Source organism: Borostomias antarcticus (genome assembly GCF_949987555.1).
Source record: "Borostomias antarcticus genome assembly, chromosome: 24".
NCBI lineage: Eukaryota > Metazoa > Chordata > Actinopteri > Stomiiformes > Stomiidae > Borostomias > Borostomias antarcticus.
The window spans coordinates 7,864,082-7,878,715 of NC_140257.1; the positions used below are offsets into that span (position 1 = coordinate 7,864,082).

Here is a 14,634-nt window from a genome sequence, read left to right on the forward strand (position 1 = left end):
CCCGACACGCCATGACATGGAACCACGCTTATTTTTCTACCATTTCTCCTCAAAAACGGACAATTCAGTGTTGTTATGATTCACTTAAAGTACTTCCTCTGTCCAGTGACAGAAGAGTAGCTTCAGGGTAGTTCTTACCCTGTATTTCAGTCAGGCCAATCACTTTAACCTTTAACTTTCCTTGTTGTCACATGCCTATTTGGTCCCCTCAGCCCTAGGAGAACCAGTCACCACCAAGGCCCTAGGGAAGGGGGCCAAGTCATGGAATGTGGCCCATATTGAGTTCAATGTGACCTGGATCCTGTTTGCTTTCTGTCATCACCTTGGTGTGAATTAATACAGTAGGTTTCTCAGGGCCCAGTTTATCTTAGGATCACAACCGACAACTGGGAGGCTGAAGGTCATTTCACCCTCTAGAGCAGTTAACAACACACTCCCTCCCTATGCTTACGATCAGGTTTTATTTATAAGGCTTATAATGCTAAATTCCAAACCAGTCCTTTAAGCGTTTGCTCAGAGGTATAGATGCATGGACGGAGGTATTCTTATACCCGGGCTCACACTAAAGGATATTTAAAATCCTAACCGATTTTGAAATCAGGTTGCATCACGCATGTAAGGAGAATCTTAAGAGATGTTCTTCTCGAGAATCTCCAATATGCACTCACAACAAGATTTAAAAATAACAGCTCATGACACACTACAGGATCTTATCCTGCCCGCGGGAGCAACAAACCACTGGTCTCTCCGTGAAAAGTAGTGACATAATAATCCTAAATATCAAACATGTTTGATATTATTGGGGCTGCCCCGATGGGTCTGCGAGCTGATTGGGAGGTATAAGATTGGACCTGTAAACCCCTCACATTACAAGATCATCTGGGCCAAACATTGGTACCGACCAATGTTCCAGACCAGATTTCTCCTCCGATTGTCGGGAGGGCTGAATCGGAGATAAATTGGCCCAGAAATCCTGTAGTGTGAGCCCGGCAACACCCAGTCTTGCAAAAAGCTGTTCAGCTTTTCCTCTCCCACAGCCAGGCTGAGTTGATGTCTGCAATGAGTTCAACAGAGGCAGGCGGGGCTGAGTGTAGGTGAAGGGTGGGTGATGCTGGGTCGAACGGGAAGGAGTCAAACTCATGCATCCGGGTCCACGCACTGCTCATCTTCTCACATCCGTTTCAGGACACATTCCATGTGTTTCCTCTTGGTTTATTTTCGGTTGGCCAAGGTGTTGTGAGACGCCCAGACCTGGGCCACATTGTTCACATTCCTGGAGTCACCAGTAGCCGTTTCTCATTCTGGAGGATGGAGAGCCAGCCAGACTTCATTTTGCCACCCTTGTTCATGTACACTTGATCCACATATCCCACGCCATGTTGGAGTAGGGGTTGCCTGTGATGGCCTGAGTGAAGTCGGTACGAAGGAAAGTGATCTGATCATCAGGTAGAGCAGTCAGCATTGTCCAGCCACCTCCCATACCATCCATGGCAGCATGGTGTGAGAGAGCTGACAAACTCATCCCAGCTGCAGATATGGACTGTGTGCACATAGTGCATGAGCGCATCTGTCATGAACAGGAAGTCCCTCCGGTAGTCTGTCGTGCCACTGGCCTCCACCTGGGAAGAAGTTGGCGATGAGGCTCCAGAGCTCAGCATCATCCTCCGCATGAGCAGCAGCGCGGGATTCTTCAGAGAGACGGGTATCTCTCAGAGATTGGTGTCTCTCAGGTCTCCCTCATCTCATCCGCCAGGCTGGGCATGAGCCTCCCCTTCACCAGCTGACTCATGAGCGCCTCATACATGAGCGTCAAGCAACCGCAGCCTCCGCTTGTCATGCTTGCCTTTCAGAGCATGATGGACAGAGCAGTACCTCCTCCCGCCATGAGTACATCTCCTAGCTCACTCCCCTCGCAGCGCTCGTAGATACAGTAGCGCTCATCATCACACACTGTATGTTTATTTGCATGGTTCCTTTATTTGCTGACACAAAGCAATCTGAGCTGGGACTTTTTCCAACATCTCATTGGCCCCATTAACTTCCATTGTAGCCGAGGGTGCGCCTGCAGAACAGCTGTACTGTAGCTAGCTCAATACTGAGGCGATCAGGGCATATAATATTCTATATATATTCATAATTTCTATGTGTCAGGTTCATGTTAGACAGAGATAGAGTAGGCCTAAGGTGCACTTTAATTTAACAGACCCCAAACACCACATCTTACCTTCCTGTATAAAAGTTACATGTTCACTCTACTTACGTTGGTGGCCATCTTTGAAACTTCCACTTTATTTACGTTGTACCTGTAGAGACGACACACTCACAGTCCTCAGCGGGGCGGAAGTTACAGTATATTCTGATCTTGTCGGGACTCGGGAAATGAATGAAACTGATCACAACTACTTAGTGTCACAACATGATCATATCATACATCATGGGATTTTTGGCATGGAGGATGGTCACAAAAGTGAGGTTCTAGACCCTACTACATGCCAGTTCATTTAATAGAAGAAAACGTGATCGGAGTAATTATTGGTTTGAAAAATATATGCTGAAACAACATATCTTCAAACAACCCCCATATGACCTCCCCCTCCCTCCCTCCCTCCCTCCCTCCCTCCCTCCCTCCCTCCCTCTCCCTTTCCTCTCACCATGCCAGCTGTCAGCAGCACTATGACTAACCGCCACAGAGAACTGGCATCGGTTACAAGATCAAGGCTATTCCTCTTTAGGCACAGATGACAGCCACAGCTGTCAGGTGCAGACAGTCATTACTTTACTGTGTGAAATCACAGTGACAAGGCTAGTTCGGTGACAAATGTCACAGTGGGGCCACCGGGGTGCATTTGAACCAGTCACCTGTTGTTAAGAGGGGGTCCGCTTCATATGCGTTTTCTGTCACTCATAGTCAATGTATTCTGTTTTCTGTCTTCCAGGTGTGCATCAAGGTGACCATCATCAACTTCACCGTCACCAAGTCTGGCCTGGAAGACCAACTTCTCAGGTACTTGTGTACAGACCATTCTGCGGCGGGGGACTGGGACACAAATTTGTCCTGGGACGTTGAGACGCACCGGGCCACAAGCGTTTGTGAGTGTGTGCAGGTGCCCATGTGCGGAGTGTGGATCAGCCGCGCCAGATTGAACCACATAATCAGGGGATACTATGAAGCAGGGGTCTGGAGGTACTTCCCCGGAACATGTTGAGCATTAAACACTCCCCCGGAAAATGTTGAGCATTAAACACTTCATTTCCTGCATTTTGGTGGATTTTTAAAAACCAATTTGCAAAGCTTGTTTTGAACAGGGGTGCGGAGAGAAACAAAAAAAAGGTACTACTGTAGGCCTACTGTAGGCCTGTGTCAAGTCTTATTTTGTTGTATGTAGGCCCATGTCTTCAGATGGCGTATTTGTTCTCTCAGACGAAGAGGCACATAGGCTAGGCAGCATATGTTTTCAACTTTTGAAATGCCCTTGTTTGTGGATGGAGAACATTATCTTCATTAATTAGACCTTTCTCCACCACTTTGACACAGTTAAAACAGACGTGATCCCCATGCTCCATATAATGCAGCCATCTCCATTTGTTGATCCAGCTTGCATTGAATGAATGATAAAATGTTTCGTATAGAGACTCTATGTATATGTATACTATTACGTTGTCTGTTTTAGCTGTGTCAAAGTTTCACATTCGCTTTCGGACTTCTGCTCCAGTCCAAATTGGATTTTTAGCACTCTATTCGCCAGGAGAAAACAAGAGTTGTGGGATTGATTCTACACGGTTCGCATGATCACAAATCAGACCATTGATTGACAACAAAGCTGACCTATCGTAATAGTTCACTCTGAACATCTACCAGCAAACAGCACTACGGGAGGGCAGGCCCATGGCGGCACTGGGCCGTATTGCGATACTGACAGACAGCATTTTGCCTACTTACATTTTTTTTTTAACTGACCACTAGTTCGGGGCACTTCAGTACCGGCCCGTCGGGATTTGTCCCGAACATCCCGATGGCCAGTCCGCCCCTGCCACTCTGTCTCTCAATGGTTTGGAATCTCTAAGCAAGTGTCTGGCTTCATTCCGACCGCTCTCCCTCCTCAGTGACGTGGTTCGTCTGGAGCGTCCGGAGCTGGAGGAGCAGAGGAACCAGCTGATCGTGCGCATCAACACTGACCGCAACCAGCTGAAGGCCATCGAGGACCGCATCCTAAAGCTGCTCTTCACCTCAGAGGGCAACATCCTGGACAACGAGGAGCTGGTCCAGACCCTGCAGGAGTCCAAGGTCAGGGGCCAGGGCGGGGTCGTCAGGCTGTTACTGGGGGTGGGGGGTAGCCTAAATGAAACGATAAGCAACTTTAAAACGATAAGCTATTTTATTGAATTGAACCCCTTCCCCAGGTTACGTCGGAGGCCATCAAGCAGCGCCTGGAGGAGGCGGAGGCCACCGAGCTGATGATCAACGCAGCCCGGGAGCGCTACCGGCCCGTAGCCACGCGCGGCTCCGTCATGTACTTTGTCATCGCCAGCCTCTCCGAGATAGACCCCATGTACCAGTTCTCCCTTAAGTACTTCAAACAGGTGAGGCCGGGGCAGACTCAACCACAACCACGACTATTCCCGCTCCATAAACGCGGGTAAAATAAATAAACAGGGACACAAGGAAGACGGAATGCACATGCATTCTTGTGCATTCTGCTCATCCTTGTATGGTTACCCCCTGATCCTGGTCTGTCTCTCGCTTCTTCCTCCTTCTCCACATCCTCCACCCCCCTCCTCCCCTTCTCTCTCTCTCTCTCTCTCCCTCCCTCCCTCCCAGGACACCGCTGGAAAGCAGCAACAATGTTACAGTGCACCCCATCCCAGTCAAAACAAAAAGTTAACCCTGAACCTCTCTCCTTCTCCGGCCCCTCCCCCTAGCTCTTCAACAGCACCATCGAGGCGTCGGAGAGGAGCGAGGTGCTGGAGGTGCGTCTCCAGACCCTGCTGGAGCAGACGCTGCTCACCTCCTACGCCAACGTGTCCCGGGGCCTGTTCGAGCAACACAAGGCCATTTACAGCTTCATGCTCTGCGTGGACATCATGAGGCAGCGCGGCGAGGTCTCCGACGCCGAGTGGCAGCACTTCCTGCGGGGGGCTCCGCCCGTTGACAAGGTCGGTTGGTGGGTGGGGGTCGACAGTCAGGTGGGCGGGGCGGTGGTTTTCACTTTTATAATTTCACCGCCGTCAATGGGTGCAATTAATCGAAATTGCTCCCCCCATGAACGGAAATAAGAAGCAGTTTCTTGGGGGCAGCCCTTCTCATTTCACACAACGCACCGCCTATCACCGCATAGCACTCTCTTCATTCCGATGTTGACCCCCCCTCTTCCTCCTCCTTCCCCTTCTACTCTCCCATCCTTCTATCCGTCCATCGTCACTCTATCCATCACCACCACTCGCACGCTCTCCATATCTCTCTTCCCTTTCTCTCCCTCCTCCTCTTCATCTCTCCATACCTCCCCCTGCCTCTTTTCCATTTTGGCCCTGTTCTCTCATTTGCGGGGTCCTTCTTATCCCTCCTTTCTCTTTTGCACTCAAATCAAATCAAATCAAAGCTTTATTTGTATAGCGCATTTCATACCCAGAGGCAACACAATACGCTTTACAGAGAACAAGGGAGGTGGGCATACGACCCACTCTCTACATATTCCAGAGGGAAGCAAAAAAACAGTAATCACCCGGGGGCCAGATAAGTGAGCTGTAAAAATTCTTCCCTGACCCCTCTCAACAAGGCGATTGAGCAAGCTCCTGGAGTATGTTTGTCTACCGGCTAAGAACATTTATAAAGCAATACATTACATTTCAGAGTAAGAGAGGCTAAAAAAGCATCATAGGAGAGACATGGCAGATACTGGTGTGGGTTTGCTATGGCCCATGCCTAAAGCCGGAAGTGGGCTGGTGTATGTCTGTGTGTACGTGTGTGTGTTAACTAAATGCTACGACATCCACAGCAGACACGGGGGTATCTATCGGACTCCATCCCTCTTTAGGGGTGGGAATCTCTAGCCAACTCACCATTCAATTTGGTTCTGATTCAGAGGGCAACAATGTGATTTATAAAACGACTATCGATTCTAAAACGAAAAGCCAAAGTGCTTCCATACATTCGCTTTTAAAGCAGCGGGTGCCGGTCAGATTTCTGTCTAGTGCTCAGTCATCATCACCAAAACTGAACCGTAAACATGGCGCGCATGTTTGTTTCACGTCTGTTACGTAAGTTACGATTCACCAGCTTTTTTCCCATCAAGATGCAAGGAATTTACGCGTAAAGTGCAGGCCATAAAAATAAAAAACTGATTATGAGTTTTCCGCATCGATCGATGCATCGTTCAAGAGTGAATTGTGATGCATCTAAGAATTGTTTTTTTCCCCAACCCTTATCCCTCTCTGTGTTTACCCCCGCCCCCCCCCGCCACCTCCCTCATATTCTCTTCATTTGTCCCCTCCTTCCTTCTCAATCCCTCCATCCCTCCCTCTCCCTCTCAGGAGCGCGCTGCTAAGCCAGAGGTCCCCTGGCTGTCTGACTGCACCTGGGAGACGTGCTGTGAGCTGGAGGACACTCTGCCCGGTTTCAGTGGCCTCTCCAGGGAGATCACCTCCACCCCCATCCACGTCAAGCTAGGTAGGACAACACACAGGACGCACACAGACCTCCGCCCCTGAATGCATTTCTTAACTGACTTTTGTGGTTTATTATTGAATGTATTTGTTGATTTGTGTGTCTTTGTTTTTATGTAAGCTCATTGTCACAGTAAATGAGGGGCCTTACGAGTTCAAATAAAGGTTTGAAATGAAATTTAATCTGTGCTCGCCAAAATTGAAAGGGCTCTAATTTGGCCCACGCTACACCCCTCCAACGGGTTTCATGAAAAGCGGTCTGGTAGTTTTTGCGTAATCCTAGTCCAAACTAGAGATGGGGCTCAGAGAGCACAGGCCTCCGAGCATGAATGCATTTTGTTGGTGTAACTGAGTTGAAATGGTTAAACTCAGACCTCAGTTTATATGTAATAGACTACCACAGGATCTAGGCTAAGAACATTTTATGTTTCCTAATACCGTGTTTATCTGATTTGTACCATATGGTATACCTGGCAGAAGTAAATAATTTTCAGTAGTTATTATTTTCGTTTTAACCTCTTTGCACAGCCTACACCAATGGTCTGTCTTCTTTCTGTTTACATAGTAGCCATTGCTAGGAATACTGGGTAGAGAATCTAACGTAGGTGGATTAGAGAATATAGCGCAGGAGTTCAGTGGATTCAAAGGAAAATAATATTTTTAAAAACTACAGAAAATTATTTGAAACTAACTGGGGTGAGTTTGTCAGCGCAACGAGGGAACAATTTAAACATGTTTTAAAGCCACCACGTTCAACTTTTGAAATATAAGTGAAACTCGAAAATACATAATTTAAGGTGAGCTTTGCTTCGGAAAATTGATTGCGGTAATGTGATATATGTTGGGTGACTTTGTTTTGCTGAGTTTAAGGAGATCAAATCATATTTAGACCAGCATGGTCCTTTAAAGGTAACAAATGCTAAAACAAGACAAGAGCTAATGGAGATAAGACCTCAACACACATGTATCAAAATGGTTACAGCCTGGGGGCTAACCACAAACAGTTAGCATCACCCCGACCTGTTGTCCCTCCCAGGGCGCCTAGACGCCCGTATCAACCCGGAGAGCTGGGAGGGCTACGTGGCCGAGCTGCCCCCACTAGCAGAGGAGCAGGTGAAGGGGGTCCGGGGCCACTGGAACGAGAGGCTGGGGGCCTTCCAGAAACTGGTGCTCATCAAGAGCTTCATGGAGGAGAAGGTAGGACATGGGTAGAGGTGGCTCTGTGTGTGTGTGTGTGTGTGTGTGTGTGTGTGTGTGTGCGTGCATGTGTGGTAGTACGTGTGTGGTAGTACATGTAAAAGCAATACATAGCGTTTTCTCCGGTTTTCTCGGAACTGCGCCCCCACAGGCTCTGCGAGTAAGTGCACTGTCGTACTGTCATAAAGTTATCAGATTGTCTTTTTCTTTTTCTGGCTTCCTCCGTGATGTTTCGCTTCGGTTTTCTCACCTCCACCATGATATCATTGCATGTTCTAATTATACAGCCATGCATGATATCCATAGACACCGGAATAGTTAGCTACTACTGTGTTGTTTAAGCACAACGTTGCTTAACACTCCCTCCCTCTCTGTCCCCCCCGCCCCATCTCTTCCAGGTGGTCTTTGCAGTGACGGAGTTTGTGATCGTCAGCCTGGGGAAGGTGTTTGTGGAGAACCCCCCCGTGGACCTGGCCACCCTCTACAGCGACATGTCCCCCTCCACGCCGCTGGTCTTCATCCTCAGCACGGGCTCTGACCCCATGGGGGCCTTCCAGCGCTTCGCCAAGGAGAGGGGCTGCCTGGACAGGTGAGGGAGGGGGGAGGTGGCGGGCGTCTACCCCGCTGGGGCCTTCATCAAGGAGGTAGAGAAGGAGAGGGGATGGAGAGATGAGAGGGAGGGGAGAGGTAGGAGGCAGGGGCCCATCCAAAGCTTCAGACCCCTCCTCTCTCCTCCAGGGTGTGACCCCCCCTCCCACTCTCTCTCCCTCCTCACTCCCCAGGGTGGAGTCCATATCTCTGGGTCAGGGCCAGGGTCCCATAGCGGAGAAGATGATCCTGGCAGCCCTGAAGACCGGGAACTGGATCTTCCTCCAGAACTGTCATCTGGCCGTCTCTTGGATGCTGGCTATGGAGGAGCTCATCAAGACCTTCACTGAACCTGGTGTGGCACGCACACACACACACACACACACACACACACACACACACACACACACACACACACACACCATGTTCACAATGCTATTCTTTGTGACTACTACAGACCACTATTCCAGTTCAACTAGAGAGAAAGTGAGAAAGTTAGTGGTACATTTGGCATGATGATGATGCAGTATGTGTGTTGCAGCTGTGTGTTGCTGTGTGTGTGTGTGTGTGTGTGTGTGTGTGTGTGTGTGTGTACGTGCGTGTGCGCGCGTTTGTGTTAGGGGTTGGCTTGAGGTAAGGACAGAGTAAAATCGGGCCAGAACAGAACATTGTTGATCAGGACATTACATGGGGTATTGTTATTGTAATGGAATGGCACAGACACACGCGTATTCACACTAACACACACCTGCTACTACTGCGCCTCCCAGGTCTTCTCTGATACTGTACACGCATGGACTCGACTTACCCTGAAAAGCGTGTGTGTGTGTGTGTGTGTAACTTCTCCCTTCTCCCACACAGACACATCCATCCATGAGAACTTCAGGCTGTTTCTCAGCTCCATGCCCACCAAAGTGTTCCCTGTCACCGTGCTCCAGAACTCTGTCAAGGTAACTCACACACACACACACACTTATACTGTATATTACATAACCCCTGGCGTGTCCTCGGAATGTCCCGATGATAGAGACGTTGAACACATGCGCAAGCCACTTAATATACTGTACTGTACGTTCAGGACGAATCCCGATGGGCCGGTGTGGGCCGCCCCCCCCCCCAACAACTCTCTCAGCACCCCCCCCCCCCACTCAACAAATCGGAAAGCCCGTTCAGTGGGCCGGCTGGGGCTACGTTGCCCGACCTGAATTATTTCCCCAGTCCGCCCCTGGTAATGTTTCTTTGTATTTAAAGGCAAACAGGACATACCGCCTTTCACTGAAGAAGGAGGCTCTTTTAAAGTGCTTGTTTATCTGTCTAGTGTCTACAGATGACACACACGGCAAGCGCCGGAGCTTTTCCTGAACGTCCTGTAGTATCCAGCCACTATTTGTTGTTGGTTGCCTCTGGGTTTTCGGAATGGTTGAATAATCAGTGAAGAGGGATTTTGTTTAGTTTTGTCCCTGCAAATTGATGACAATTTGTTATTTTTTGATTGATGACAATTGATGATGATGTTTTTCTCGTTCTTTTATTGTTTTTCATTTTCTCTCCCAAGAGACAGCAAATCTCACCCATTCAATCTCTCTCGCTCTCTCTTTCTCTCTCACACACACGCACACACGCACACACACACTCCATTAGAGATGCTGTCATACCCTGCTCACTCTCTCCCCCTCCCCCTCTCTCTCTCGCCAGGTGACCAACGAGCCTCCCAAGGGTCTCCGTGCCAACGTGCGGCGAGCGTTTACGGAGATCACCAGCAACTTCTTTGAGGAGCACATCCTGGGACGCCAGTGGAGGAAGATCATCTTCGGAGTCTGCTTCTTCCACGCTATCATCCAGGTCCCACACACACACACACACGCGCACACACACACACAATCTCTCTCTCACACACACACACACACACACACACACACACACACACACACACACACACACACACTGTTAATAACAGGTTTTCTGTCTGTGTTGCAGGAGAGGAAGAAGTTCGGTCCTCTGGGCTGGAACATCCGTTACGAGTTCAACGACAGTGACAGAGAGTGTGCTCTGCTCAACCTCAATCTCTACTGCCAGGCAGGCAGCATCCCCTGGGATGCACTCATCTACATTACTGGTGACTAAAATCTCCACTGCACCACAGACTTCCCCAAAAGTTATTAAAGCTTCATTTCCACCAGGGTTATGCTTAACGCCTAGGGAAATAGCAATCGTCCCAGCTTTGAAGAGCAAGCTTTGTCATATCTTTGTCTTGGCTCTCCCATCCTTTTTCGATTGCACCTTCGGAGGACTAGGCCTTCAATTCTGCTTCTTGGAATCACGCACTCTCCAGACTAATTTGATATCCATCATTTTGTGCTTGTGGCAATATCTGTTTAATTCCTCGTTCTCCGACGCTTCCTCCCTTGAAAGCACCTCTTTAAATAAATCATTTACACTTGAACCCCGAGTGATAATGAATAGGAACCGTTTACTCTCTCTCTCTCCCTCTCTCGTTCTACTCGTTCAGTAGGGAGTAGGCATGTTACGTGAGGGTTAGTGTTACCAGAAGGGGCAGAGTGTTTTGGTGCAGAACCTCTCTCTTTCCCCTCTCGTCTCTTCACCCTGCTGTCTCTCTGGCTGCCTGCCAGGCACCTATTGTGTCCATGCTACCTGGCCTTTCTCTGGTAACCGTGGGGTCACGTGTGTGTTGTGTGTCCAGGTGAGATCACGTACGGGGGCAGGGTGACGGACGCCTGGGACCAGCGTTGTCTGAGAACCATCCTCAAAGGCTTCTTTTCCCCCAACACGCTGGAGGATGGCTACACCTTCTCCACCTCAGGTACCTAGCAGGGGTGTGTGTGTGTGTGTGTGTGTGTGTGTGTGTGTGCGCGCGCCTACACCTTCTCAATCTCCACCTTAGGTACCTAGCAGGGATGTGTGCGTGTCTATGTCAACACCTTCTCCACCACTGTGTGTGTGTGTGTGTGTGTGTGTGTGTGTGTGTGTGTGTGTGTGTGTAATCGCACAAAGCCTCTAGGACATTTTAGCCCAGCCCCCATTCTTTCAAGGCCTGTATGACCCTTTATCCCCCATTTCTGTGTGTGTGTGCGTGTGTGTATTAGGTATCTATTTTGCCCCCGAGGCAGACAGTCTGAAGGACTACAGGGGCTACATCGAGGGCCTGCCCGTCATAGACGACCCTGAGGTCTTTGGCATGCACGAGAACGCCAACCTCGCCTTCCAGGTGAGCCCCGCTCCTCCTAGTGTGCCTGGGCTTTAGCTTACTGGGTTCATACAGTCTTTGGTGCTGGTAGTGGAGCCAATCCTAACATATTCTGTTGTAGGATCACACATGAAACTGCTAGAATGAAGCACTTTTTGAACTGTGATAAACCTGCGAAAATAAACTAATATTCTATAGCCGGTAGAGTAGTCACCTCATCAACAGCAACAGCCTGGTATGGGAACAAGTCTGAATTGCCTGTGTGTGTGTGTGTGTGTGTGTTTGTGTTTCGTATTGTATCGTGTGTGTGTGTTTGTGTCCAGCGGCAAGAGACCATGAATCTGATCAACACCATCCTGGAGGTGCAGCCTCGCTCCTCGGCCAGGGGTGGAGCCAAGAGCAACGACGAGATCGTCCACGAGCTAGCCGACTCCATACTGGCTAAGATACCTGGTGAGAGAGAGGGGGAGACACACACACACACACACAGGACAAGCCTAAACACTAAAAACATTTCACAGTGTAACCCTGGACACATACGTATGCGTTGCTAGGCTTTGCTTCAACACTTGATTGTGGGCGGGCCTGACGCTCGCAGCAGCAACCAATCACATTGTTCAAAACAACTTTTTTGGAAAACCATAGAGGACAATACCTCCTATACGACAAATACAAAACTACACCACTAGTATATCGGTAGCCTAATGTCACTGACCCGAAATAATTTAGAAAGTTAATAAACTACAATAACTGCTCAAGGTGCATCGTCATTGCCATTTCTGAAAAAGCTAGGTTTGGACAGAGCTGACAGTCACTCGGCTAATGTGAGCTAGCTAGCAATAGCTATTATCGAATGGCTAATGCGGCTAATGCCAGCTGAGTGGTGGCACTCACGCACTTTTCCCCTGGCTGCAACATCATTGAAACGTGAGAATCATTCAGCTAGTATTTGCATTCTAAATATAACGTTACCCCTTTTGCTATACAAATAAAAATAAACTTGCCTATGTGCAATATAAAGAAACCCTGACGAACGCTAGCTAGCAAGCCAGCAAGCAATAGCCTGTCATGTAGCTAGCACCAGCCAGCAATCTCTCAAAACATGTTAAGAGGGGGTTATTTTGATAAACTGACTATATTTTCAGAATATATCGTTACTTTCTTGCCTGAAAAACTTGTACAATTTTAATAAGTGACAGTACCCGTTTTTACCGTACAGGCAAAACGACAACAGTTTAGTAATGGCAGTGGATGATAGGTATGAATAGCCTTTGACATCAGCAGCTCATGAATGAAACCCATTGGCTGGTGGGTGCGCTAACGCTTAAAAAGTTGAACTTTTCTCAACTCCTAGCGCAAGCTACGCGAGCAACGCATCGGAACCCACAATTCCGTTCGGCAACGCATGATGGCGCTCCAAGTGAATGAGAAGCACCAACGTTGAAGCCTGAAACACATATGTGTGAGTCCAGCGTAACATCCTTGTGTGTGTGTGTGAGCAGAGCGGCTGGACATGGACGAAGGTGTGGAGGCCCTGTTTATCCGGGACGCCAATGGACGTCTGGACTCTCTCACCACTGTCCTGGGCCAGGAAGTGGACCGCTTCAACAACCTGCTGAGGGTGCTCAGGGTGAGATGGGGATGTAGAGGGGTGAGGTCAGGGTGCTTGTGTTCCTGTCTCACAACTTGAAGCGCAGCCAATCTGAGTAGGCTAGCGCAAGACCTATGGGAGTAATGTTATTTGTGTTGCATATACACATTTACACAATGTGTACAGAACATGAAAATTACGACTAGGCTACTTCTCATTTTAAGCATGGCTTTATATCGTTCTACTTCTCATTTTAAGCATGGCTTTATATCGTTCTATCTTTGCTAGCCAGCTAGTCTAATAAGCTTTGACTCTTGTTAGCCTATAGGACCATATGGTAAAAAAAAAGAAAAGAAAATTAGCACACACATTCGGACAGTGCTATGACCCTCCTCACCAAGTCTCATGTCGTCATCTTGAACACTCTAGCGCCATCAAAGTTGGAAGTGCGATTGTGCACGCAACTTTTGACCTGTAAGCCAGATTTTCAAAAGCTAGGTACCTATGATGTCATTTTCTGCCATATTGGATTTTTTCGCTATTTTGGATTTTGTGAAAAACACTTAAAATGTATCTCCTTCCAGGAATTTTCACCAATCTGCACGAAACTCGGTGGGAACAACCTCTAGTTTGCCCATTATAGCTAATCGAAATCACCTTTGAAGCCACCAGACAGGAAGTGGTGTCGTATCTCATTTGGTAGACTCAAAGAGGACATGCCCCTGTCGGCGTCGATCGGTGTCACTAATTTTTTTAGGGCACAAAGGCCACATGCGAAGGCACGAAGGCCATTGAGTGAAATAAGAGGATTTGAAGCCTATGAATAAATGACTTAAAAGCATTAATTCAGTGATCCCTTTAACTGAATGGTCTGACATGAATAAGAATATGAATGACATGAAAAACATAAATAGCCTACTTTATTCACTTTTTGTATCAAATGATGCCTCCATAATGTTCATAATTCATGCAATCTAGGTTGAATCATATGGAGCCGAGCAAGCATTATGCCCCTTCACTGGAAATGCTATGTAGCACTATAGTATAGCCAAGCAACCGCCTGACAATCATCCATGCACTTAGCAGCACAATCTGTTTCAGTTGATGTAGTCTCTTTAGTCACGGCATCATTCTAGAAATGCAATATTGGCAATATTACTGTAATAAGGGTAGCTAGCTATCAGTAGCCAGTGTAATCGGATTCCATCTAGCTATGCTAGCTAGCTAGCTAACTGGCAAGCTAGTAGGGCTGTCAACTTACACAGGTATTAAAAACGGAAGGTTTGAGTCAGTTAAGCACTCAATAAGTCAGCTATCTACTTAGCACTAACAATGCTGGCTGTCAGTAATGTAACATTAGCTAACGTTAGCTAGCTAACTGAAGCTGTGCCTG

At 48.2% G+C, this 14,634-nt stretch overlaps 1 protein-coding gene across 1 annotated transcript in view; it reads left to right on the forward strand.

Annotated features, from left to right (window-relative positions):
- Positions 1-14,634, forward strand: part of dnah6 (dynein, axonemal, heavy chain 6) — a gene marked incomplete at both ends in the record, with an annotated part of 63,825 nt that overhangs the window by 36,696 nt on the left and 12,495 nt on the right. Inside the window, 15 exons of the mRNA XM_084458194.1 lie at positions 2,937-3,004; positions 4,105-4,285; positions 4,402-4,581; positions 4,921-5,154; positions 6,529-6,664; positions 7,697-7,857; positions 8,256-8,446; positions 8,640-8,800; positions 9,307-9,395; positions 10,141-10,287; positions 10,423-10,561; positions 11,147-11,266; positions 11,550-11,671; positions 11,974-12,103; positions 13,153-13,280. Of these exons, the coding sequence (XP_084314320.1) occupies positions 2,937-3,004; positions 4,105-4,285; positions 4,402-4,581; positions 4,921-5,154; positions 6,529-6,664; positions 7,697-7,857; positions 8,256-8,446; positions 8,640-8,800; positions 9,307-9,395; positions 10,141-10,287; positions 10,423-10,561; positions 11,147-11,266; positions 11,550-11,671; positions 11,974-12,103; positions 13,153-13,280 (2,187 nt within the window). The remainder of the gene's footprint in view (positions 1-2,936; positions 3,005-4,104; positions 4,286-4,401; positions 4,582-4,920; positions 5,155-6,528; positions 6,665-7,696; positions 7,858-8,255; positions 8,447-8,639; positions 8,801-9,306; positions 9,396-10,140; positions 10,288-10,422; positions 10,562-11,146; positions 11,267-11,549; positions 11,672-11,973; positions 12,104-13,152; positions 13,281-14,634) is intronic.